The sequence below is a fragment of the Clinocottus analis genome, unplaced genomic scaffold, assembly GCF_023055335.1.
Source record: "Clinocottus analis isolate CAN_PGR_092001 unplaced genomic scaffold, fCliAna1.0.p SCAF_9, whole genome shotgun sequence".
Taxonomy (NCBI): domain Eukaryota; kingdom Metazoa; phylum Chordata; class Actinopteri; order Perciformes; family Cottidae; genus Clinocottus; species Clinocottus analis.
The window spans coordinates 14,544,420-14,571,514 of NW_027176251.1; the positions used below are offsets into that span (position 1 = coordinate 14,544,420).

A 27,095-nucleotide genomic window follows, 5' to 3' on the forward strand; every position below is an offset into this window, starting at 1 on the left:
ATGAAGCACTGGAGTAATACGTTCTGAGACTGAGTAAAAAATATTTACAGGATCACATTATATATCTATATCTATAAATACAGATATAGATATAGATCATTTGATCCTGCAAATATTTTGTGTGTGTGTGTGTGTGTGTGTGTGTGTGTGTGTGTGTGTGTGTGTGTGTGTGTGTGTGTGTGTGTGTGTGTGTGTGTGTGTGTGTGTGTCTGCCAAAACCCAATATCACCTGGATGATGTAAGTAACTTTTGAGTAGTATTTTGTTCAAAAAGACAAATTGTGCATCACTTTGTTGATAATGTGTATATATAAGTTTAATGTGGAATGTATTCAAACCAGTTTTCTCCCTAATTATTCTCCACTGTGTGTGTGTGTGTGTGTGTGTGTGTGTGTGTGTGTGTGTGTGTGTGTGTGTGTGTGTGTGTGTAGGTAGGTAGGTGCAACTCATATTAGATACTTAATATTGTGCTGAGTTGTTTGAATTGTAACAATCTATATTGTATAATCTGATTGTATAAAGAATAAGCACAGTAATATAAACTACAGCTGACAGATGAATAGAAAAAAAAGAAAGCTTGAAATAGAAATAGTCCAGTGAAGTACAAGTGCCTCAAAATTGCACTCCATGCTTGTCAATGTGCAGTTCAGTCTCATTTGAACAAATCTAATAGAAAATGTCAGCACCTTCAGAGTCTTGATTGCCACATCTTTTATCACTCAGTCTTTAATGACGGTCTGACTCAGCTTTGACTCAGACATCTCTGCCACTTCCTCCCTGCACTCATGTCGGTGCAAGACCAACATCAGAGCAGAACAGTTTCATCATACTCCAGATGAGTGGCCCACAGCTGCCGAAGTGTAAAAGCATTTCACAACAGGGTACTTAACCCCAAATATGCAAATGTTTTTGTGTGACAAAAGTTGCAGGAATTCAAGTTCAATCTGCAAATCTGGTGTGATTTATACAATTGCATTCATATAAAACAGGCCCAGCTTGCTTTAATCATTTTTTAGTTTTACTTACTGTTAAAATGTAAGTCAATCATGGAAATTACATAACCCAAAACAATATTCTAATAACCTAAGGTTTTGGACAGCTTTTCCAAATATTCCAAACCTTTCTATTCAATTTTTTTGAATGTCCTTGAAGTAGCTAATTGTACATTATTATCTTACTCTTATTATTATCTTAATGTATGAGAGGAAGAGATTAAAACACTCATTTGGTGAGCACCATGCAAAGCCCGCCCACCGGTCTTCATGTGATGGAGGTTTTGTGAGCACAAAAGACATGAAGCTTTTTTACATTGTTTTTTTTATCCAACACAAAGATGTAATAACGTGTGTATACAGTGTACAGTGTTTAGAGTTCTAAGCAATATCACATCAATATCAAAATACGTCGTTAACATGGTCAGGCAATTTGCAAACATGACATAATTATGTCAATGTATCTCAAATCAAGAAAGCCCCAAGTTAGATATTTGGCTTGAAACATTTTCACTTGAACATATTTAAAAACTGTAAATATAGTGATTATACAAACTAAATAACTTACAGCTTTAATACATTTTGTTAGGTTCATAAATGTCTGAAATGTCACATATTATTACAGGTACTTTAAAGAAGGTTCGGATAATATAAGCTGCTTTTAATTAGGGTCCCCAAGTGGCCAATGTTATTTGCCGACTATTTATAAAGGTTTGTCCACAAAAAAAATGCTCAACAGTTAAGTTGGTTACAAAGTCAAATATGACTTCAAGTCCAAAGCCTCTCATGATGTATAATAACACAGATATCTTTCATACATGGTTCAACGATACATATTAGTGCACGATGATAATATAAAGGTTAATGCTGAATACAGTGTCAAATACATTCAAAATGCAGAAGGTAAACATGTTTTTGTGACTTTTAGTAAGTATAGCAATACAAAAATAAATGTATGACACCGACAAGTTTACCCTGTAAAACACAGACAACACGCTTACCCTGTAAAATGAGACTTTGTCGTTTTAGCCAATCCGAAACAGAGCACACAGTGCAACACAAAACCCACAAAATGACATCATCTGATGCCCGCAGCCTGTGTCGGTCTTTGTGTGAACTGGAAGTTGTGAGATTTCAAACCCGCCATCCCCTCACTCCAACAGCTCAGACGTCTTTCCCATAGCAGTTGTATTGAATAGAGATCGCCGACGGTTTCAGTCATTAATTCTGAGTGGTTGTTTGATATATTCTCTTGTTGTCTATACATCATCCTTGCTTTCTCACACTCGTTGCGCTTCTTTTTCGCCTCATGCATTGTCGGTGTGCAGGTCTCTGCCCGCCTGTTTTTTCCTGCAAGAAAGACAATAAGACACTGGTATAAAGAGATATAAATGTACAAATACATGATAGAGATCAATCATTTTCTCTGTGGGATGCGTTTGATCTTTATGCGCCAGTTTAAAAGAGCAGAAATAGAGCTTTATATTTTCCTTGAGTCAATAACTGTCTTACAGAAAAATCAAGAAGATGTGCATAAGTATATTTTCTTACTAACTAAATATAATTTTTGATTTTAACATCAAGCTAAACATCAAATTATTCGATAACCTTTCCTGTTCCAGTAAACATGTTTTACTTTTAAAAATGTTCGCCCAAATCTCTGCATGAGTTGGAATAAGAATATCTTTCCAGCAATTGTCTGTGGATAGACGACACTTTGTTATCAGAGTGAAAGAAAATAGCTAACAGCAGGTATCTAAACTTGTTTGTTGTATCATGAATAAAGGAATGAATGAACCTACTCGTGTTTAGTAAGGGAAGCTTTGTCGCAGGTGATCTCCGTGAGCGTCCCCCCGTCCTTAGTCAGTGTCTGCACACCCGTTTCCGAATGTTGCACACTGCCTCTCGAGGTGGATATGCCCTTCAGCTTAACTTCTCTGCCGTCAAACAAAGGTTTGAAGTATGACGAGGACAACTTAAAGACGGACAGAAATAGTGAAAATGTACTTGAATGTACACTGACAGACTTTTCCAACATCCACTCACCCGTTGGGTCCTTCTTCTTCTTCAAGCTTTTGGAGGCCTGGGACTTTCTGTCCAAAGACTTTCACAGCAATGGACATGAGCAGGCCGCAGCGGTTTCTGTAGCAGCAGGTGGCGTCTACCACCAGGAACACCACCAAGAAGATCACCATGACGATGCCGACCACGCTGCCTTTGGTCATGCTGCTCTTGACTGGAGGACGGAGAGAGGAAAGAGCAAAGGTGACCAAACTGAAAGTATGGCAATCAGCTGTGGCAAAACATCTGTGGCATCCACACATTTGTGTCACGCCACGCTGTCAGGGAGCAGCTCATCTCTTATTTGTGTCCCCGCTCCCAGTTCATAGCTGAAGCCAGTTTAAGTGTATGATATAGGGAGTGAAAGGCCACACACTAGGCTTATCTGCAATAGTGAAGTTGAACATGGCAGGGATGGAGGAACCATTAGGGTTGATGGATGAAACTTTCAGTTGATAGTCTGAGCCGTAGGACAGATCTTTAAGGGAGACAGTGTCAGCATCGGACGGCAGCTGCATCTCTTTCCACTCAGTTCCCGCTTCATCCTGAGAGAGGAATAAAAGGATAAAAGTGAACAACACAAAAAAAAGGAGAGCTATTCGTGGAAAAAGCAGAGACCGGCTCACAGTGTCTCTTACCGGTTTGTATCGTACGTCAAAGTGCAACAGAGGAGTTCCACCATCATCAGTCTTTTTAAGAGGGACAGAGAAGGAGTTGCCCTCTACTTTCATCTCATTGGACAACACGACTGGACTGTCTGGTTCACCTACCAACAGAAGGAAAAGAGTAAAGAAAGAATTGACCAAATGGTGAGCTTCTATGACATATACCGGTTGACTGGGCATGTCAGCGTATGCTTTCAATGTTTATTAGATCACTGTGGGTACGTTACCTCCTGAGGATGGATCACAGTGGATTACGTGGCGTCATCAGCAGCATGACAGTCCATCAGGCAGCAGATGACGATGTCATGGAAGTGTTGCAATGACAGTTGCATGAAAGAAGAAGAATAAAAATGAGTGACGGCATGGAGGGAAAGCCTTGCTCGCAAGACATACCTACACGAGCATGCAGGAGTACTTGCGCATACACAATATGTAAACATGTCTGCTCTATGCTCAACACATATAATACATGGATGTGACGTGTGTTGACAGCGATTGTTGTTGGAAATGTAGTGTTTGTACCACTTACGTATTCCCTGGGTCTGGACGGTGTGTTTGTCTGAGAACTGTCCCACTCCCACTGCATTCAAGGCAGCCAGACGCACTGTGTACAGCGTGTAGGGCTTGAGGGAGGAGATGGCTCGGGGACCTACAAAAGCAGACAGACACACCATCACATCAGCCAATGGGCATAATTAAACGTTGATAGTATAACAAGCAGTTGAAAGTAAAGGTGATTAAATCACTGATTTCTCCTGAAAATTATGGTACATAACTGTAAAAGCCCCTTTGAAAAACAGATGGTATACCTGAAACTGGGACTGTGATCTCCTCCCACTCTTCTGCTGCACTTTGCCTCCACTGCAGGACAAAGCTTGTGATTGGTGTTCCTCCACTGATGGGGAGGGATTTGAGGGAGAAGAGGACTGTGTTTAGTTCAGGTGAGACTGACAGGCCGTGAGGTGGACCAGGCTGAGCTGTGTAGAAGGAGGCAAAGCCAGAGAAACATACACGTGTAAGTGTCATGGTTATGAGTAAATATAAATTCTGCTTTCGCTCCACTTAACTTTTGTCTTCTAGACAAAGACAGGCATGAACTCTTACTGTGTATTGCGACGTCTCTTGACGCATTTCCAGAGGTGCTGACAGCCATGCAGGAATACGTTCCACCATCAGAGGGCACTACCTCATCAATCACCAACACACCATCAACAACACGGACAAGGCCAGAGCTGGAGTCCTGACAGAGGGAGGCACAAAAGGACGTATCCAGTCATATATTGGACCAATCTTAAGTCTGTAAATGCACAAATGTAATGTTGTTGGAGGAGCTGAACAGTGTTGAAAGTTTAAAAAAAAATAGCTACGAATAGCTTGATTGAGACATGCAGTCGATGTTGCGAGTGTGTGCGTGTGTGTGTGCGTGTGCGTGTGTGTGTGTCATAAACTCTTACCAGTGTGCGTCCATTGTGCTTGTTGAGCCAGTGCAGCTCCGGCTGAGGATGGCCAGTGACGTTACAGGACACAGACACTCTCTGGCCCACTGACACACTCTGCTGCTCGGCAGACACAAACACCTCTGGGGCCTCTGGAATGAAACATCTCACGTGTCATCACAGCACAACAGGATACAGTAAATATGTCCCCCAATATGTATAGTGAGTTATAAATTAAGTGTCATTGTTTGACTTTGTCAGCTGAGGTGGTTCGGGCATCTAATCCGGATGCCTCCTGGACGCCTCCCATGAGAGGTTTTCCAGGCACGTCCAACTGGGAAGAGGCCCCGGGGAAGACCCAGGACACGCTGGAGGGATTATATCTCCCGGCTGGCCTGGGAACGTCACGGGGTCCCCCAGAACGAGCCGGAAAATGTTGCGGGTGAGAGGGAAGCCTGGGTCGGTCTGCTGGGTGTGCTGCCACTGCGACCCGACCCCGGATAAGCGGCGGAAAATGGATGGATGGATGGATGTTTGACTTCGTTGTTTGTTTGTTTTGAAGTCATATAAAATTAAACTTACCATAAACATGAAGCATAAAGATGGCGCTGCTCTCAGATATCTTGTTAGTGGCGGTGCAGATGTACTCTCCAAAGTCGGCCCTGGTAACAGAGCTCATAGTCAATTGGCTGCGGTCTGAGTTAAACTGATGACGTGAAGGGTCAAACACCACCGGCCTGGGAGGAGGACAAGCAGAGCAAAACACAGCATGAGTAATTCTATAAGGATTTGTTATTCATATTCATATGGAAGACTGCGGCATGTCATGCAGATTGTTTGAGACACGGCTATAAATGATTTGAGAAAAAAAAAAGGTCAGAGAGCACACACACACACACACACACACACACACACAGTGGAGAATAATTAGGAAGAAAACTGGTTTGAATACATTCCACATTATACTTATATATACACATTATCTACAAAGTGATGCACAATTTGTGTTTCTGAACAAAATACTACTCAAAAGTTACTTACATTATCCAGGTGATGTTGGGTTTTGGCAGACCGTCCACCAAACAGACCAGGGAAACATTAGTGTCCGGTCCGGCAATCACTTTTTTCACCTCTTCTCTCAGATGTGCAGTAGGAGGAGCTGCAGGACGATGCTTTGTTAACACTTATTATTCTTCTGGAATCATTGTGATTCAAAACCAAATAAAGCCATCCCTAACTGTAACCCTCATTGTCACAATTGTGCTGCCACATCAGATTTTAAAAGAGCCAGAAGGGCAAGTCATAAATGATCTGACCATTATTTAATATCCATGTGGAAAAGACACCAACCATTGACGACCACGGAGATGGAGAGTTCCTGTTGGATGGGCCTTCCTCGGATCTGAGCCTGACACACGTACGTCCCAGCATCCTCTCGCCTCACTTTTTTAATTTGGAGTGTTTTATCAGGCAGCGACCGCACACGGTTTCCTTCTGAAGTCAGAGATGACAGGACAGAAATGCAGAGACAGAGTGATGGAAAGTTTAGAACAACGGGAAAAAAGACAAAAAGAAAGTCATGCTGCTGCACCAGAGTCTAATATTCAGTCGTACCATTAGAGGAGATTTCTTCTTTGTGTCTGAGCCAGTGAACGTCTAAGGCCGGCTGGCCGGTCACCAGGCATGGTACCACCTCGTCTGTGCCCTCCAGAAACTCATGGTAGGTGTTGGTGCTCCCAAATGATGGAGCCTCTGACAAAAGATGAGAAGGTTAGGATGCTTACTGTTTCTGCAAAAAAAAAAGCAAGCGCATGAAGGATACCATCATCAAAATGTGGGTTGGTTTGTTAAACCTGTCCTCATATGCTGAATATTAACAATTCCCATTTCCTAGCTATATAACGGCTCAGGTACAGTAGACAGGTTCAGCAACAACTGCCATCGGTTACACACCATAAACATACAGCTGCGTCATAACGTCATCTCTGTGTCCGTTGTCGAATTCACACACACAGGTATATTTGCCCGCATCCTGCAGCGTAGCCTTCTTAATGAACAACTTAGAAGAAGACTCATCAATAATCGACACCTCCATTTCCTCGCCGATGTCTTGCCCATTCTTCAGCCATGTTATGTCCCCTTCTCCCCCGGCTAGCACAGATGAGAGAAACAGTAGAGGAGGAAGAGACAGAGTGAACATAAATGCTTGAACACGCTTACTTTGAAACATCTAGAAGAGGATCAAACTGTAAAATGTTTTCTTTTACAGGAAAACTTCTCATCAGTCATCAAATACAAATGTAAATGACTCACCTTTACACAACATTAAGATATCTTCTCCCAATTGAATATCTTGCTTACTGGTAATTATGGCCATCTTTGCTTCTGAAAGGGGAGGGAAAGAGTTTTGTTTTTATTTTGCACCTGATTCAGCTTTTTCCAAAAAAGTAGTAAACAAGTAGTAAAAATAAATCCCCATTGTAAAGTCTTATGATTACAACGATATATTTACAACAAAAATACTAGTTTACTACCAGTAAACATTTGAAACATACATTTTAAACATAAAAAACCTAATATGACACATAGTGTGTGATGTGTAGATCATTGTGCAAGAAAGACAAATGTGGTTTGAAGCACCTGACATTAAATCACCTGAATCGAAGACCTCAACAAAAACAGATCCCAAAATGTGAGCTTTAATTAAATATCTTGCTTAGTATTTATTATTAAAACTTAAAATCTAATTTAATCTATTCCATTATCCTTTTACGCAGCAGATAGATGTTGACTGTTTAAACCGGCAGAATCCAACTGACACTTGTCTTTTTCTTCTTTACAAGGACCACAAACTTTATATTTGGGACAAAGCAATCATATATTGGTTATTTCCTCAGTTATATCCTGCTTACACTTTAAATCACCAACATAAACTTACTTTCGCTCAAAGTAAGCTCCATATTTCAGCCATGCAATGTGCATCAAAACATATTATTACGCCACTGTCTTTCTTGATGAAATCGTAATAAAGTCAACAGATCTTACCTGTGCCCCGCAGCAGCAGCATCGAGGCCGTCTGTAATAAGATGACAGCGCAATGCCTCGCCATGTTCACCCGGCTGCTGACTGCCAATCCTGTGGGACTTGAAATCAAAAGTTTGTCTGTTTAGTCTGACGGCTCTCTAGTCAGCACAGCTGGACAGAATGCCCAAATACTTTCGTGATAAAGTTTTTTCAAAAAATCCAAGTTAAACCTTTATGTGACTCTGTATCACGCTGAAAAGCAGACACCTGTTATTTCCTCACTGCATCAATCACATGCGATAAGGAGAGGGGTCTGTGTTATATAGGAGCACAGAGGAGGTGAGAGGAAACGAGAAAGGGGTGGGGGATGAGAGAGAGAGAGAGAGAGAGAGAGAGAGAGAGAGAGAGAGAGAGAGAGAGAGAGAGAGAGAGAGAGAGAGAGCATTGCCCTCTCATCCTCCTTTAACCGCAACCGAGTTACTGTTGGACAATCATGAACGGAAATGGGAGGCATTTTCAATGAGTGAATCTGATTCCAATCTATTTCTCTCTTTTCCTTGACTCACAATAGTCCCTATACCTGTTCTTTGTCTGTCCCTTTTTCTCTCTCTCCGTCTCTCTGCTTCTCTCACTCCATCCCGTTCCCTCTCTCTTCCTCCAGGCCACCGGATGAAAGCCCCCTCAGAGGAAGAAGAGATGGGAATAGATATTTGTATCATTCCATCACCCAAAAAGAGGTCACATACTTCTCAAGCATAAGCAACAAACTGCTCACCCAGTGAGCCAAACGCTGCCGCCATTCACATTTCCTGAAAACGTACGTCCTTAGGATGCTGAAATCAACAACCTCAATGACACCCATTCTACTGCAAAGAAAACATTGTCTTAACTTAACTTAACAGCTCGTACCCGGTGATTGCAAAAGAAACTGTCTTTGTTGGTGTTGATCGTCAACGAGGCCGAGAACATTTAATCATTTGATTAATGTAGTCAAGTCAAAGTCACATCAAAGTCGACTTAAAAGTAAAATGTTGATTAAAGTCCGTGTTGTGTTGAAATGCACAGAGCCCAAGGATTTTAAATTAGCATGAAAGGGTAAATATCATTTTTCATTCACACAGCAGACATTTCAACCTGTCATTGCATAGAAAGCACATGTTACTAATGACAATCAGTCATAGTAAAGCATGCGACTGAGCAAGCAGAAAAGAAAAAAAAGCTTTATAACTTTTAATCAAATTTCTGCGCTTTGTACTTCTTCACGTTAACAATGGCTATGCTCTATTCAAGTTTCAAGTAAGCCATGCTTATGTGACTGTGGGCCAGTGTCACCATTAGGGTTGCAAAATTCCGGGAATATTCAAAGTTGGAAACTTTCCACGGGAATTAACGGGAATAAACGGGAATATACGGGAATTAACAGGCATTAACTGGAAATTTTGGGGTAATTTAACTGTATCTACCTTGTCATAAGCAGACATGCATGCAAACATTTATAATACAACTTTTTAAAATGACTTTTTTGACATTCCAAAAGCCACGAATAATCAAGGTGATGGTGTACTTTTGTGTGGACATACAAACGTCCTACTCTCACTGCTGTAAAAAGTCTACGGTATACAAATGAACTTGGCATTAAAATGAACATGGCTTCAGTTTACCAAGTAATCAATATGCTAATGACAAACAGTGTTGGGAAAGTTCACTTTCTACATGAACTAGTTCAGTTCATAGTCCATATTTCAAAATTTTGAACTAAGTTCACAGCTCCAAAAAAATGAACTAGCTCAGTTATTTTTTTCAAAATGTTGCGAGCTGTAATTGAAATCTCTGTCTGCAGTACCGCTCTCGGCCTCTACGCAACTCGGCGCTCTCACACCTGCCAGGCATCGGGGCTGAAACATTCAGACGCAACACTGATGACAAAAACGTCAAAAACAACAACATGTTTTATGTTTATGTTTCTGGCAAACAATGTTCCCAACCAGCCTAGTCACATTACCAGGAGCCTGAAACTGAAGCAGCTAAAACATCAGCCTTCTTCACATCTGTGCTTTTTCACATGTCAAAATCCCTGCTGGGATCATCACAACACTCTGACCATCATGGTTTGCTCTTTTGCCAAAGGGCTTCAACATGAATGGGAGTCGGGGTAAGCAAAATTAGTCCTTAACTTAAACACCCAATCCCACGTCTTACCGTACGTCACTGCTCTTTCATCCTGTAGTGTTATTGCTTGTTGCCGGTCAAGTTGCATTCCTCTGGGTCCTATCACTTCTATTGGCCAACAGCCAGCCTGCCCCTCCCACTTGCCCCTAGATAGCCTCTCAGTGTCTCCACGCCGCCGTCCGACCGGCCAATGAAACGGGTAGAGAGTCCAATGGGGCCACCTATCAAGTTGATTATCAGGAGGTGCTATTATGGCTCATTAGATTGGAGTGTGCTCATAATGAGGGCTGTTAACGAGGGCCATTAACGAGGGTGGGCGCACACACACACACACACACACACACACACACACACACACACAGCAGCGGCAGCTGCCCTACATCACGTTCTTTTGAGCAACTTCTTGTTGACTCTTGCGATGTATTAATTGGTTTGTCTACATCGTTTCCGCCGTGCCAACAACAACACACCGATACTCAAACGTTATATCGTCACTCAGAGATGTTTTGAGGACGTGCTACAGTCCTTATGAGGACCATTCTGGCCTGCTCCATCTTATTCTTTAACTCAACACAGAGGGTTTTGGTCAATTGATCTATTATACATCCTGAAATCTAACACTTTTTAAATTGAATGTGTGACAGACAGAATACCTTGTCTTCTTCACCTACGCAGGGAAAGCAGCTGGCTGCAGTTACAGTCCTTCTTCGCCACCTAAACTGGATTTAAGTCAAATTAGATGTTTAATTGTGCATTTTGACATAGATCAGGAATAAAACGGCCACATACTTAAAACACATTACCACAAAACGTTTGACTTAATGACAATAAAGATGTTCTGTTGCAGTATACGTCAGTAAAACATGAGTGAGGCTCGAGCGGTTTTGCTGCCGAGAGCTGCATCAGCTTAAATGGTTTAGTATCAATTATTGCCTTAACCAGTAATCTTTAACAGTGAAGGACACAATAGCAGGGTGATTGATAGTGGACGGTACACGTGTACTGAGACAAATACACACAGACAATACTTTTATTTTAAAAATGGTTTATTTGATAAGAGGAGAGTGCATATTTACAACAACAAAAAAAACAGTTAAATGTGCCAGAGTTAGCTAAGAGGCTATTTTCCACCTGTAGTCCCAAAGGCAGATGTTAAAAACCTAAAAACCAGATGAAGCCTATAAAGACATGCAAGTAGACGATGGTCGACTGGCAAAGTCAAGACAGAAAGACACAATCCATTGTTGTGTCTTTGTGTGTGTGTGTGTGTGTGTGTGTGTGTGTGTGTGTGTGTGTGTGTGTGTGTGTGTATATATATATATGTATATATATATATATATATATATATATGTATATATATATATATATATATATGTATATATATATATATATATATATGTATATATATATATATATATATATATATATATATATATATATATATATATATATATATATATATATATACACACACACACAAAAACAATGTAGACACAAACAGCTACGTGTAACACAAGGACTGAAACAATGATGTGACAGCTGAAGACACGGGGACGAGACAGGCAGGAAGAGCGAGCGAGACTGAGACAGACTCTCGTGACTGGAGAAAACAAACCCTCACTCTTCCTTTTGTGCAGATAAAACAGACCTGTGTGTGTGTATGTGTGTATGTGTGCATGCCTTCAAGTATCCTTGCTATGCAGATACGCCTACAGTGGTTTATGTAGCTTGAACTGCAGTAAACTGTGCGGTCAAAGGCAAAACATTCAACATTTTCAAACTGAAAGATGCTTTTGGAGTCAGGACAAACAAACGTGTCAATAAGTGTTTGTCCCTTTCGGATAAATTCGGCGAGGTTATCAGGATAGTCGTGTACTGAACACGGACATATTGTTCCTTTGAGTTTGACCGAGCTCGGATGAGTGGTGTTTGCAATATTCTGCTTAAATTATGGACGGATGCAGGTTGACTGCAACAGTCCTAGATTCAGAAGAAAATAGAAGCCTGGAAACAGGGATTGACCTTCCTTGTTCAAAGCCAGCAACGTCAATCACTTATTGAATTTCACGATGCGAACAGCTCTTGAATCACGCAATGTCGATTAGTGATGTCGATTAGTGATGTCGATCAGCGTTGTTGTTGATCTAGCGGTTCAATTCAACGACGTCTATCGGGATGTCCAGTTCAGAGATGACGACCAGCTGTCCAATTCAACGATGTCTATCAGGATGTCCAATCAGCGATGTCGACCAGCTGTCTAATTCATCGATGCCAATCAGCTGTCCAATAAACAACAGTCCAAACGCATCCCAAGGAAGACAGTTTTTGACTTATTGGAGTGGCTCTAACACATATCCAATTTATTTGAGATTTGAGTCTTTAATGGGAGAACTTGTTCAGATGCGTGTTCTACAACAAACAAATCAACTGTTCATTTCAGCGATCAGAGAGGCTCTCATCCACCCCCGGCATCTTGTCACTAAGGAGCTTTTTCACTACCTTTAACTACGAATTTAGGTGCCTTCTGGATTAGAGGTTTTACGGGCACGCACGTGCAACTGGTAAGAGACCCAGGGGAAGACCCAGTACATGCTGGAGGGATTATATCTCCCAGCTGGCCTGGGAACACCTCGGGATCCCCCAGAATGAGCTGCTGGGCATGCTGCCACCGCTACCCGACCCCGGACTAAGGGGATGAAAATTAATGGATGGATGCTTAAAGCAGCACAGGACACACAGGATACCACCAGACAGTGTAAAACATAACCCCGTTGATAAATCCAGTTACGTCCACGGTCAATGATGAATCAAATTTCTCACAGCTGACAGGAAATTAAATATTTCCCTTCTGAATGAAAAACTAAAGTATTGGTAGTGAAGAAAATAAATCTAAAATTGGAACAATCATAACATTGTTCCCAATACAGTGCTACCATGTCATCACTATAGTATTACTGTAACGTCAAGATGCAGGACAAACTCAAAAAGATAATAATCGGTGCTTAACTTGCACACGTGATACTAGAATGGTTTGTGTGCGATGCCACTGCCAGACGCATCCTCTCTCCACCCAGCGGAAACCAAAAAGCCAAAGAGCAGTGCCGCCACCATGTTTCATGTGTGTGTGTGTGGGGAGGAGGGATTGTGTGTGTGTGTGTGTTCTCTTCAAAATATTACTTTCCTGAAATAAACTCGAAACAGTTTAATATCGTTATTCATCAGAAGTGCTAGATGTGAATGTGGAGTTGAAAGGTTCAATCTGGCTCATTAAAAGTGTGCAGACACTTTTAAAGTCGCTTTATGCTGCAGTGGTGCCTTTAAAAACTGGCTCAGGGTGAATATTGAAAAAGATTAGAGTACACACAACTCAAACACTGATTAGATCAATTCAAAGTCAAACTCCAAAAGGTGAAAACATTATAGACTGACTCAGAATTGTAAAATCTTCTTTTCACACTGTTGGGCAGTTGTTTTGGATAAAATAATTATATTAGGTCACAAATTTCACTTTACAGTCAGTAAAACACCTGCGTCTATACAAATTGTTTCTCTCTGTTTGAAGATAAATGAATGGACACGAAACACGTATTAAATGTTAATAAATGTTTCAGGATGTCAGAATAGTTTTCATGATTACTTTAGTCCCACTTTGTTGCAGCCTTCTATGTCTCCCTCTGTATTTATGACAACTTTCACTTTACTGTAAATAAAAATGAATAAAATTACATTACATTTACTTGAGAGTACAAACATGTATACAACCAGGATATTTTAGTTATTGCAAAAAACCATCCTGCAACAGTGCAGTGCAATTCTTCGCACGCAGAGCCATAATGTGTGCTCACACAATCACTGTTACTAAAATAGTGTCAGACCGGACGACTCTAAACAAAAGAAAAACTTCACTTCTCTATATTCTCCATTGTTATCAATGTGAAAGTGACAGCAAGCCAGCATCTATCTATATTTATCCTGCGTATATTTATCCACAGAGAAGACAGTGAAAGAGACGCCCCGAGGTCATCTAAACCTGTTTACGCCAACCATTGTTGTCACATAAACAACTAATAAACAAACACTGCGGTGGGTTCTCCTCCTGTGCACCGTGAGTGCGTGCACAGAGTGTGTTTTTGCTGTGTTGTGTATATTTTGGACCGGTCAAGCCTTTTGCCAGACCCCCGCACCGTCTTCAGCTAATAATGGGAGTGATCCCGACTACTTCCTGCTCTGTGCTCCTCTCTTCCTGGCCTCTTGAGCCACACAGGAAACTCATAGTAGATCAGCGGAGGCCCCAGACAGGTGATAGACACAGTCTTCTAACATCTGTGTGTCTGCAGTGCACGGGCAGGATGAACTATACCATACTACTATACTATACCCACAGAAAGATGAGCAGGAGGTCAGAGATGGTTTTTCAGCTGAAGCCATGTCCCTCATCAAACAGTTGGGCAGTCTAAACAATCCTGAGGTCGCCATCAGATCTTTCATCTAAACATCTGAGTCCACTCTGGCTGATCCAGCTGCAGATGTCCCATCGCTCCAATTAAATTATAGTCTTGCAACAACAATCGAGTGAGGACGAACAAACGAGTGTGAGAACTGAAACTAAACTAAATCTAGAGCTAAATCTAAAGCTAAAATTAGCCATTTTAAAGTACTCACTCACACACATTCAGTCATTCATCAATCTGTCATCTGAAGCCAGCCTCAGTCATTGTGACTGTAAGTCACTGAAATTCAAAATACAATCAGCAACAACAATAGTAGGAAGACAGATGGTAGGCTGGTGTGCAGTCAGCTTGTCTAGAAACCAAGCATCTTTACATGTGTGCTTAGACTAATCAACTGTCTTATTTGTAGACAAAATCAAGCAGCATGTCAAATGAGTTTCTGGATTGGCCCTACTTTTCCCTTCTTACACGCTGCTCAGATGAATTTAGACCCTTCAATCCGCTCCAGTCTGTTTTAAATTAGATTTGTTAGTGACCAAACATTGACATAAATAACATATGTCTTACACGTACAATGGGGAAAGTTTCTATTGACATTTTGAAGTGCAGGGGAAGTTGTTGACCCTATACCAGCTAAAGAATACAAACAATATTTAGCAGAATGGAGCTTTGTTTATTTGACTTAGTTTATTTTGCATGCCATCTGACGACTGAATGAATGCATGTCAAACACAGCGAGCAGCTGATATTTTACTAGAGTTTCCGTTAAGGATGTTTTCTTCCAAACACATGCGGCCTCTCATTTAGCAGACATCATTAAAACAGTCTGTTATGCTTGTCAGTCATTTGCCTATTTTTTATGAATTAACTTTTTTTCCCAGGAACTGACGAGTAAAGTATCTATGTTTGGAAAGTTTGAGCTTTTTTTAAACAGATATTTTTACATTGACATGTAAGAAGTTATTTTGTTGAGCCTTTTGTTATCCTTTCCATCAACTCCTTGGTGAGTTAATGAATTGAAAAGTGAAGATTTCATACAAAAACACACTCAGTAAATCCTCCCTCTTTTTCTATTTTCTGTTTTTCTATTTCACCAAAACATATAATTGTCATCATCATTGAAGCCGAGCGCCCTTCGCTTCCCCCTCAGGTGTTTGCCGTAGTACTGATGACTCTGTTAGTTATGAGCCACTGGCTTAGTAGTCACCATGTTGAGAGCCACTCAGGGAGAAACTAAACACTCCCAATCTCATATTCAGTACCTTTAAAATGTGGCTTCAATAGTCTGACTTATATAAGATAGAAATCTTCCAATCATGCAGTTTTTGTTCAATACAAAAATCCCTTGGTCTGTTTTTCTGTTCCCTTGCAGTGCGATAGAAACAAGATAAATGATAAAAGTTTGTAAAAAAAAAGGATAAAAAAAGAAATGTATCCATTTAGTTTGAGTAACGCAACCTGTTGATTCATTTTTTAAAGACAATGTAGGAACAAACTAAAATGTGTCAGCTTATAAAACTAAGGCTGTAGGTATTATTTTCAACTGCATCATCACATGACTAGAAGCTCCACTCCGTATATTAATAACCAGTTTGATATGTATATATATATATGTGTGTGTATATATATATATATATATATATATATATATATATATATATATATATATATATTAGCATTAGCTACATTCTAAGCTCCAGGACGATCCCCTCGTATGACTACTTTTTATTAAATCTTTGAAATACTCAACATGCACATGTACAAGAACAATCCTGCGTGGATACGGTCACAGTGGATCATGAACGCTTGCATCCATGTGAAGCTGCCAGTCTGACGATGCGACCCGCAGCTGCTCAAACCGACGTGACTGTTATGTCTGAGGGTCATTCTGGGATTTCAATGTGTTTATTTTCTTTGGTCTTTTTTGGGCTCGCCTGATCACATCCTCTTACGCTCTGCAGCACTACTCTTACGTCACCCACCCCCTCCCAAAAAAAAAACTCACCCACCCAAACACCCAATAGGCACGTGTGTAGTGTCATGCATACAGGAAGAGAGACGGGCTTCTGAAACAATAGGGAGACGTTAGAACTACAGCCAGGAGCCGGAGCCAGGAGCTGCAGTGGCACATGATATTATGTCATCTTGTTACTCAAAATAGTTACATGACATTTTGCTGGTTTATATATTGCTGATTGATTGTGTTTTAAGTGTGTATGTTATAGTTGTGCCGAGTCCTAATGAGCACAGACTGACGAATGATGTCTCTCAGTAAGGAAGAAACAACAAAAAAGAGCATTTAGGTTTTACTCACAACAGACAATATGTGACTTAACACTATCTATCCTGGTTCCCTCAAGTCTCTTGTCTAATTTAAGATGAAGCCCAGCAGGTGAGTAATATGGAGGTCCTCTCAGGACATTTGTCTGTGGGTTCTGGCCCTTTGACCCATCCAGCCCATCCTACTCCTCCCTCCCAGTTTCTCTGCCCGTCTGTCTGTGTCTCTACGTGACCGGCTCAGGCTCTGTCAGTGCCTGCTGAGGCCGCCAAGGCAGCAGATAACACTAACTAGTTTCCTGCCATTACTGCTAATTGCCCCACGGCCCGGAACTGCAGACACCCTGGGTGGGGCGTGACTGAAGAATGTGCGTGTGTCTGTGTCTCTGTGTGTGTGCACGTGTGTGTGAGAAATGTAAGTTATTCAGATGTACGCAAATGCTACTTACCTGTTCACATGGCTGAATTTAACCTTTCACGTCCTCTGTCTGGGGGGAACATGGTGGATGACAGTATTGTTGGTGCATTCATAGTGAATAGACAGAGGATGAAGGGCATGTAGACAGTGGAGGGAGGGATGGAAGGGATGGTATGGAAACAGTAATATGAATGGAAAATTGTAAAAACAGGATGAATCTGTTGCACCTATTTTAAACATGACATTTCTTATTTTGTTTTAAATCTTTTGCTGTTTAAAGTCCACTGTTTTTTATGTGCAACTTGTTAGGCCACCATCTTGGTCAGGAGTCCCTCAAAAAAGAGATTTTAGATAAATAGAGGCTGAATAAAATTCAAATAAAAACAAAATGTTGTTGAAGTCTAAAACATTATGACCTGAGTTCAAGAAGGGAAAATCCTTTGTTCACCAGTAAAGAATTCATCGAGACAAATGTCACACAGATGAAGTATGAAGTAAATAATTACAACATTTTTAATTAAGGACGAAGCAATCGTACTATTATTATTAATAAATCCAAATTCATGTTCCAAAAATATATTCTGGAGCATCAATAGCGAAAACGTGCAAGAATAATTAAGAAAAATAAGGACAGTACATCCCTTCTGCTTGATACAAAACAGTAAGTCCTGCAACAATGTAAAAATGTTGAATAATTCTGAAGAAACACAGACATAATGCCATGTACTGTATACAACAATAAAGCATACAAGGGCGATGGTGCATCAGTGTCCTTAATGATTTTCTTGTACCATACAAAAAGGGAGGAGAGGATGTTTGGATGTGGCACTGTATGTTATCACTGGTCACATCTGCAGATGTCTACATCAGCCTATATGACCCTGGGGAGGCTGGCTGAGGGCTGTATGTATGTAACAAGGACATCGAGCTCAGGGGATTTAGCTATGCAAATGTTTCAGAAACATCATGGATGAAATAGTCAGCTTAGAGGACTGCAGGTTTAATGGGAACAATACTGTATATACTTTATATATGAAAAGATGTGGCTCATTTTCCACTTTAAATGTAGATGGAGCCACCAGTCAGTTAGCTTCACCTAGCTTAAAGAAGGGGACACTGAAAAACTGCTAGCCTTGCTCTGTTACTGGCGCTAATAAACACGTTATCTTGTTTGTTTAGTCTGCACAAAGGTGTTAAAACGCCAATTACACATGTTATCAAAAGTAAATGTGTCAGACTCGAACCATTACTCGGCTTGGGAGCTGTTGACAGGCTACCAGCGGAGAATCTAGTTACTGCCACTGAGCAAGAAATGCACATATCGTTGCACTATCTGTTCAGTTTGTGCGACGTTATACGGATTTAGAGATGACGACGAGTGGATTTTGTTACTTTTGGACAAAACCTTTGTGCGAAACTAATCAAGGAATGGTTTATAGCAATGGTTTATAGATATAGGCTAATTGATGAATAAAGGTACCAGTTACAATGCTCTCTCCATGTGGCAGAAGACCAAAGATTGAACGTCATACCCGCTGGACCCGAGCAGCCTGTACCAAACACTGCAACTGATCAAAAACATTTGTCTGTCTCGGACTGAAGCTTCATGGGATAGATGTGAGCATTTTACCGGGTGGAGGAAGTCAACAGATTTAGGAAGACTTGTGTTACAGTGTAAAAAAAAAGATTACAGGATCTTCTGAGGAGTTATTGGCTTTCTTGTGTGAGTGTGTATGTCTACAGTATACTGATGAGGAGAGGGCATCAAAGCAGGCTAGCATCCTGTGGGCAGCCCAGGGCAGGACCAGTCGGCGCAAGGCGACGGCGAGCTGGGTGTTCTCGGGCAGGCACCACATCGTCTGCCTTAGCAGACACACACACACACACACACACACACACACACACACACACACACACACACACAAGGCCAACATGTAATTGAAGTAGTGTCAGAACTCGGGGGAGGGCGAGATGGATAGATGGGAGGGAAACACAAACACACTCTAAGGAGCGATTCTACAGTATTAACAACCAATGCAACCTCAAAATGAATATTACATTTACAAGGATGTGTACAATTTGAAGCTCAAATTAATTCATTAAGGATCACTGAAGTAAATTAGAGAACAGTAACTGTTATTTTCAAACATCATCCAGAAGTGCCATGTAAATTCACATTGTGTCGTTATGTTGAATCTATCCTACTGTTGAACTGACAAATGTAAACTAAGGCGGGGTTGCACCAACATGGATTAAATTAATCCTGGTTTAGAGTAAATCCAGTAAATCTAGGTTTAAACTGGTTAATAATTAATCAGAGGTGTGTTGCACATCTTAATTGTAACCCTGGATTAGTTAAACCAGTTTAAAAAAGGGTTAAAACAGGATTACCTTATGTTCAATTCCCGCAATGATGGATTCCAACAAAATGTAAACAAAATGCAACCGATCGCTACAGCGGCTATAGCTAATAAACTCTGTCACTTTAGCCAGCTAGCGAGCTATTATGGCCCGTCAAAGAGGGTCAAACTTTTCAACATTTGAAAAGATGTCGCTGACCGAGTTAATGGAGGAGTTTAGTGGAACAATTAAGGATGAGAGCACTGACAGCAGCACATGAGAGAGGAACTGGGTCCGGTTAGCTGAGCGCTTCAATGGCTTTATAGGTATCAAAGAGACGAGGAACAGGGCACAAGTGAAAGACTGTTGGAAAAACCTCAAGGCTAAAGCCAAGAAAAAATATGGCGAAAGAGAGGAGTAGTCAATTTGAAAACGGCGAAGCTGGAGAAATGCTGGCCATTGAGGTATATGACAGACCCCTTTGTGAATCTATACCGCTGTGAAAACTCATTGTCATGAAATTCAATTGGGTTTAACCTATCTCTAATTTTCCTGCGAGGAACAGTTTCCTCTAACCCCGTCCAGCAAAGATATGCAGCTATGTTGTCAATAAAACAGAGATAAACCTCCTCCAGGGGTGGTTTAAATATAACTGCTAATCCAGGTTTGGACGAGGTTAAAAATGACTGGTGCATCAGATTTTAATCTAGATTTAATTTGAGATTAAAGAGAGATTGCCAAAGGGTAACATTAACGAAGGATTAATTGTAAACTACGATTAAACTAGGTTTAAAGTTTATTGCAACTGGATTAAAAGAAAAACCTGGTTTAGAGTAAATCCTTGTTGGTGCAACCCAGCCTAAGTGTCCATGGAATCAATGAGACACTGCACTATGGGATTGCCTGCTCACATCCTCTTACACTCTGCAGCGCTACTCATACGTCACCCACCCCCCCAAAAATAACACACCCACCCAAACACCCAATAGGCACGTGTGTAGTGTCATGCGTACAGGAAGAGAGACGGGCTTCTGAAACAATAGGGAGACATAACTGCAGCCAGGAGCCGCAGCGCCACATAGATGTGCTATAGAGAAGTTTAAAGAGAAATTTGTTAAGTTATGTATTATGGATAACTTCACTGGACTTGTAGTAGCAATAGTATTTTTTTGTAGATAGATTTTTGAAGATAAAAGTAGAACAACTTGCACACAAATGATTTAAGTGAGCTGTAATTAGAAGTTAAGAAGTGAATCAGTGTGGTCAAACAGAGTAAATTCGTTTATCACTTATCAAATGATATTTATTTTATTTTGCTATTGCCAAACCAAGTATAATGAAACATCTGACATCTACTTGACTTAATGGCTACAAGGAACCAAATATTAGTTTGATTGGTAGAATACGAGGGTTTTGCCTTGTAATAATTCTACAGCGTATCACCTGTGTGGCTGTATAGCTGATCCTCGTAAAATTGTCTTTTTGTAGTGTTTTGTCCAAAAAGCATGTTTTCCAGCAAAATAAAAGGGAATATTGTTTGTTTTTTTTAGATCTCCAGCAAGACAGTTTCTCATTTAAATGTGTCAATAAAAGCAGACGCAGCTGCACAAAAAAACAGACTCCCATGTCCCTGTAAATAAATACACACACACACACACACACACACACACACACACACACACACACACACACACACACACACACACACACACACACACACACACACACACACACACACACACACACACACACACACACACACACCGTTGTCATATGTTCATGAGTCAATGCATTTGTTTGTTTTGAGGGATTTGCTCCTCAATGAACAGAAACAGTGATGATGTGATGCTGCCATCTACTGGTGGAATCAGATATGTTTAAAGTGACCAAGCGATCGTCTGCAAGATTTGTTTGACTTTGGCGTCAATGGAATTCTGCTTTCTATATTTCACGTTTTATAATTACGTGCTACACCCATGTGTGTGTGTGTGTGTGTGTGTGTGTGTGTGTGTCATTTGCATTCAGCGCTATGGGAGAATTAAACAATGTCTCTCAAGCAAACGCGTCTAAACATGTTTGACTTCGGTCTTCAGGTATGTTTTCTTTTATTCCAAAAGAAAAGAAAGAAAACCTGCACTCATCGTTTAGTTAGACTTTCTCCCCGAATACAATAAATCAGAAACAGAATGGGTATACTGTCCATTTAGTTCTCATTTTCCACTAAGCTGATATCATAAGACCACAAGGGACATGCCAGATATGACAGTAAAGCCCGCGTGATGCTTTACCTTTCACTGAATGTCAGAGCACTTTGTATGCTCCATAGGGTGGCAACACATACTTTGTATGTGCCAGAGGGTGGCAACACATACTTTGTTATGAGTAATGGTTGCAGTAAGACTCACAAGGCTCGTGAGTTTCTGGCTGTTTCTAGCAGAAAGATTGTTGCTGTTGTGGCCGTTTCTCAAATGTGTCGCGTGGAGAAACAATTTAAACAAAAGACACAAAATATCGATTCGAAAAAGATTTTATTGCAAAAGTGAACCCCACATGAAGTAATTATTTCAGTTATAAAGAGATAATTGTCTTAATTCCTTCTTTTTTTTTACATTTGTAACAAAAGAGTCACAATAGTAATTTGGGAAAAGAATATGATCGACTGGAAGGCAGAACACAAACGCACAAAGTTTGTAGACTACATCAAACCAAATTTTTTTTAGATACTGGGCGCTTCCCCAGTTAGTGAGACTTACTTTTCCCAGCAAGCTTATGATTATTACGTGAGTCTTTTGCAAATCTATTGGGGATCATTTTTCTTACTGCCTTCCAGGACTTTCCTCACAAGATGAGGTAATTGTGAGAAAAAGAAAAGACATGGTTGATTAATAAACCAGGTGTGTAACGTGGTCTCCGCCTGCACTCTCTACGTAAAATGTGTTTTTACGTACCTACGTATCTTAAATTGGCGTATTGCGAGAGTTATGCAGGTGGATGCTACACTGGCACAACACAGAAAGGAGTGAAGCCACATTTAGCACACACACACACACACACACACACACACACACACACACACACACACACACACACACACACACACACACACACACACACACACACACACACAAACACTAAATGGACTTTTAGAGGGACCAGGCTTCAGCCACTGTTAATCAGATGTTCCCAGATCTAAGGAAAACAAACACCTTGATAAATAAAGAAAAGCAGCCTTCAGGGCTATGCCCAAAAAGAAACATGATACCCTAATGGCTAAGGATTAGGAAGCCCAATATTCAAACCAAACACGACTAAGAACGTTGGTGCATTTGGCATCATTTTCCTACTTGCCTTGATTACATTTCTAGCTTTTTCCACTGTGCTCCAGTCAGTGATCAGTCCATGCTCCATGGCAGAGAGAAGATCTCACCCTCCATCTCTTTGCGAATGACCGATGTGAATCTGGCCAGTTGCTCTGGGCTGAAATGGTTTTTCCAGTCTCCCGCAATACCTAATATAAAACAAATACAAAAAACACATACAGTCGCATGAAATGCCCAAAAAAAAACAACAATTTTATCTGAATTTGTGCCTCACCTTTTCTGAGGAAAGGAGACATGTCTGAGTTCATATACATCTTGGGGACCAGGCTGAAGTTGGACATGTTGTTGGTCTTCATGGTCTTGAAGGAGCAATGTTCTGCTATCTTCTGAATGGTTGCTTCGCTCAAATTACGGCCCAGGAAATCTGAAATGCGCCGGAGAGCTGCAGGGAGGTCCTAAAAGAGTGACACATTTATGTAAATATTTATGTAATACTTTTCCATTTTAAAAATCTATATGTTATCTGCACCAGCCGTGGAACGTTTACACATGCTATACATGTAAAGCCACAACCAGACGCCTGAATTAATTTATTCCATGTATTTATTTTCCTATGTTTTTTCATGCATTACTAGAGTAATAAAGTGCATGAGACCTAGATTGAATGTGCCTGAAGATTTCCCGTGTATATAAACTGATGCTGCTGCAGTTGTGTTAAAAAATAACTTTGATACTTTAAGCATGTAATCCCAGACATGCAACACTTTGGGATTGTTGCCCAGACAGCAGTTTGAAAAGAACTTTGTTTGGAAAGGGACGTAACAAAAAAAGATCCTGCGAGGGGTTCACCACACGGCTGCTGATGCAAGAGTCGATCCGTTTAGCAAAATGGTCAACAAGACATTTGACGTTCACAGTCAAACATCTCTGGCCTGTAGTTTCTTTACGAATCGCAACAGAAGCCCATGAGAGTTCAGGCGAGTGTTACCTGAACCATTTCTTCATATGTGATGTGCATTATTCTGTCCCCCAGATCCGTGCTTGTCCAGCCCTTCACGTGGTCTGTCCATTTTCCAAACATCACTGCAGACAACACGGACAATAGACGACAGAATATAAACACAACCGCTGCTCTCGTGGAAATTGCATCTAAAAATGTGTCCACGTGGTGATGCACCAGAATGCTGAACCGCTCTGCTGGAGTTCAAACATTTTTCAAGTTACTTATGTGGTACGAGACAACTGACCTTTGCCCTCAAGGAATTTCTCCATGAATTCATCCAAGGTTGCTGGAGTCTCGAGGAATTCGGCCATCTTGTGGAAGTGGTATGAAGACACCAGGACGTCCTTCGGGTTCCTCATGACATAGATCACCTACGGCAGAGACACAAACTCATACATAACGGGTGTCTTTTGTATTAAACAGGATTTATGGAAACGAGGCCCTGAAAAAGTAGTGTTAGCACCAGACACAGGGACAACACAGCTACTTCAGCTATTCTGGAAGGGGGCTAAAAAAACACTCTAAGTAAGGGTACATTTTGCTGAGAGAAAAACTTTAGGAACCTTGACGTCACTGTATGAAATGGCCTTGTTTTGACCTCTGGGGTTCCATCTGCGTTTTCTCATGTACAAGTATGCACAGATGAGATCACACAAAGCCTCCGCCCTCTTACCTTGGCTTTGGAGGCGTGGAAAGAGGGGGGCATGAGGTGGTAAGGAAAATGTGTGACCAGGCCCCGCGGAGACTTCAACTTATCCACAACCAGTGCTAATCTTTTCTCCTCCAGCCACGGGACCCTGTCCCAGTTAGGAATGGTTTGGATCGGCGTCAGATCCCCCCCATTCAGAACCAGTGGGAGGATCTCCTGCATCCAGATGGTACCTGCAAAAAGGAATGAAACGGCAGATAAAACATGCTGCAAGTACTTCTACTGTAAGTAAAATACACATGCAGGCTTGATGAAGTAACAATATATGGTCCACATAAGAACAACTCCCACTTTTTGGCTATTTTGGCAACACTTAAAAAAGATGTCAAATTAGCAATGAGCAGTTCCCGTTTGCATTGTGTCCATATATATTTGTGATGGCCATTGAAGATAATGGCATTTCTGTGAATCATTGGTCCCTATGCGCCTGAATAGCAATAAGGAGGTATGGAAAATAAATTAATGAATGTGCAAAAGAGCACATTCCTTTTAAAGCACACTAAACCATGTGCTTGTCTTACCCTAATGAGGTAATTCCCCTTGGAAATGACCCAGTCCGCAACTTGTTCAGTGTTTGTCTTTCTGTGAGAAGCTATTGTAATGCTTGGAGGATTCTACTCTGAGCAAGCACACAATCGAGCACAGTTCAAAAATATTTCTTCAAAAATATATCCTCACGCCAATTGAACATGTCAGTGTGGCTCACCAATAACTGTCACATCGTGACATACAATGGTGAAATGGAACCACTTAATCAATGCACATCTACATTAGAAATAACAAGAAGCTAGCCTACACAACTTGCATCAGACCGTTTTGGGATTTTTAAAGTTAGGAGAAGTTTTGAAATGATAATGAAACAATGACACTGTATGAGCGCAACATATAAATTAAGCCATCAGGAAGTTTCTTCATGTCTATATAATTATTTGCACGCTCGTCATTGGTTCCTCCCAAACTGAAAAAAAGAAAAAAGCTCTGATGATACCCCTTCAACTCGGTGGCCTTTGCTGGCGAGCTGCAGTCGGAGTGCCGTTGGGAGGAAGAAAGCTTGGCGCCTGACAGCAGCTCTTCCTCCGGCCAGAAGCAGAGCAGAGCTTTGCGCCCAGCTGCTGGAGGCCCAGAGTGGAGGGAAGGGAGGCATGGGAGGACCAGAGGCAGGACTGAGCAGGGCAGACGATCAGACACTGCTCCAGTAAAATGTGACGTTCTTTTAAATGGACTTTGGCGCCTTGTATATGACAGAACATTAAATATTTGGCGTTAGAAAAAAATAATACTGCTTTTCGTCCACAGAGACAGCCAAAATCAACAGAACACAATAGTTTTAAGTCACATGTCTTGTATATGACAGAACATTAAATATTGGTTTGTTGGCCCGGACAAAACAAACACGTTTGGGCTCCTTGAAATGGGAATGGAGATTTGCCCCCATTGACTGACACATAGAAACAATTGGGCAAAATTCAAGTATATACTGCAGAATTCCAAGGGAACATTTACACAATTTAAAATAAACGTGTGCAGTCTGTAACATTCCACATTGTGCAATAAACATTTTCCAGGAAAAGTGTAGTTGGAAAACACTCCACTTCTGCCAAGTCTGGCGATTGGGGACACAAAGTCAGAGAAACTGGACCTAAAGCGCGAGCGCACACAAATGTACGAAGCGCGCGCATACATACACTCACACGGGTTACTTTTAAAGACTGTATGCTTCATTCTGCACTCGACGGTGCGGTTATATAATAATGCACTGAAACACTGACCTGACTTCGGGTACACGGCAACTGCAACGTCGTCGTCTTTAAACGTGAACTCCTCCGCAAACTTCAAGCTCTCCCCGCAGTGACTCTCTTTCGGAAGCATAATCCCGTGATACAGCATATACATTTCTTCACAAGACATTTTGTTGCTAAAGTAACAAAGTGAAAACAGACGGACCACTAGAGCGATCTACCTTACGGAGAAAGCTGGTGCGTTAAAGTACGTGGGAAATTTTGCGACTGACATCTGGGCGCACGCGTGAAGACTCATAATTCGGAAACTTCATGACCAACCAACCAATCTTCAACCTCTTCCCATTGTTTATTTCTTATTATTGTGTTGTACCATTCTGATAAATATAGATTATATTTAAACAACAGTTTACACCGGACTTTCCAAACGCGACCTGAAGGCAGCTCGGTACTTCTTCCTGATCAAATTCTAAGCAAAGAGGACAGTTATCT

The 27,095-nt window shown here is 41.1% G+C and overlaps 2 protein-coding genes across 3 annotated transcripts; both read right to left on the minus strand.

Moving 5' to 3' along the window:
- Positions 1-1,350: 1,350 nt before the first annotated feature.
- On the minus strand, positions 1,351-8,447 carry ncam3 (neural cell adhesion molecule 3). The gene is made up of 17 exons (XM_068570258.1): positions 8,199-8,447; positions 7,467-7,538; positions 7,107-7,304; positions 6,768-6,905; positions 6,504-6,647; positions 6,195-6,312; positions 5,736-5,890; positions 5,172-5,305; positions 4,822-4,957; positions 4,527-4,694; positions 4,247-4,366; positions 3,945-3,947; positions 3,691-3,818; positions 3,429-3,597; positions 3,038-3,227; positions 2,794-2,928; positions 1,351-2,341 (listed from the first exon to the last, which is right to left on the minus strand). The coding sequence occupies exons 1-17, from the start codon at positions 8,260-8,262 to the stop codon at positions 2,299-2,301; spliced, it is 2,115 nt and encodes a 704-aa protein (XP_068426359.1). The 5' UTR covers positions 8,263-8,447; the 3' UTR covers positions 1,351-2,298.
- A 13,935-nt stretch (positions 8,448-22,382) lies between these two features.
- LOC137781310 (sulfotransferase 2B1-like) lies at positions 22,383-26,832 on the minus strand. 2 transcript variants are annotated; one of them, XM_068570005.1, is made up of 7 exons: positions 26,634-26,832; positions 24,829-25,037; positions 24,400-24,526; positions 24,141-24,235; positions 23,427-23,607; positions 23,181-23,340; positions 22,383-23,021 (listed from the first exon to the last, which is right to left on the minus strand). In XM_068570005.1, the coding sequence occupies exons 1-6, from the start codon at positions 26,770-26,772 to the stop codon at positions 23,225-23,227; spliced, it is 867 nt and encodes a 288-aa protein (XP_068426106.1). In that variant the 5' UTR covers positions 26,773-26,832; the 3' UTR covers positions 22,383-23,021; positions 23,181-23,224. The 2 variants fall into 2 exon arrangements, with proteins under 2 accessions (XP_068426106.1, XP_068426105.1); XM_068570004.1 differs by having other exon boundaries at positions 22,383-23,340.
- Positions 26,833-27,095: the final 263 nt, after the last annotated feature.

What these genes read in the sequence shown, in the direction of transcription:
- ncam3 (XM_068570258.1), bottom strand. Translation starts at nt 8,262, where the DNA reads ATGGCGAGGCATTGCGCTGTCATCTTATTACAGACGGCCTCGATGCTG. An exon ending in CCCAACATCACCTGGATAAT is followed by an intron (nt 5,891 to 6,194) that starts GTAAGTAACTTT and finishes TCCTCCTCCCAG; the next exon opens with GCCGGTGGTGTTTGACCCTT. An exon ending in AGCACAATGGACGCACACTG is followed by an intron (nt 4,958 to 5,171) that starts GTAAGAGTTTAT and finishes TCCCTCTGTCAG; the next exon opens with GACTCCAGCTCTGGCCTTGT.
- LOC137781310 (XM_068570005.1), bottom strand. Translation starts at nt 26,772, where the DNA reads ATGTCTTGTGAAGAAATGTATATGCTGTATCACGGGATTATGCTTCCG. An exon ending in TCCACGCCTCCAAAGCCAAG is followed by an intron (nt 24,527 to 24,828) that starts GTAAGAGGGCGG and finishes TCTCTGCCGTAG; the next exon opens with GTGATCTATGTCATGAGGAA. An exon ending in GTCTCCTTTCCTCAGAAAAG is followed by an intron (nt 23,341 to 23,426) that starts GTGAGGCACAAA and finishes GTTTTATATTAG; the next exon opens with GTATTGCGGGAGACTGGAAA.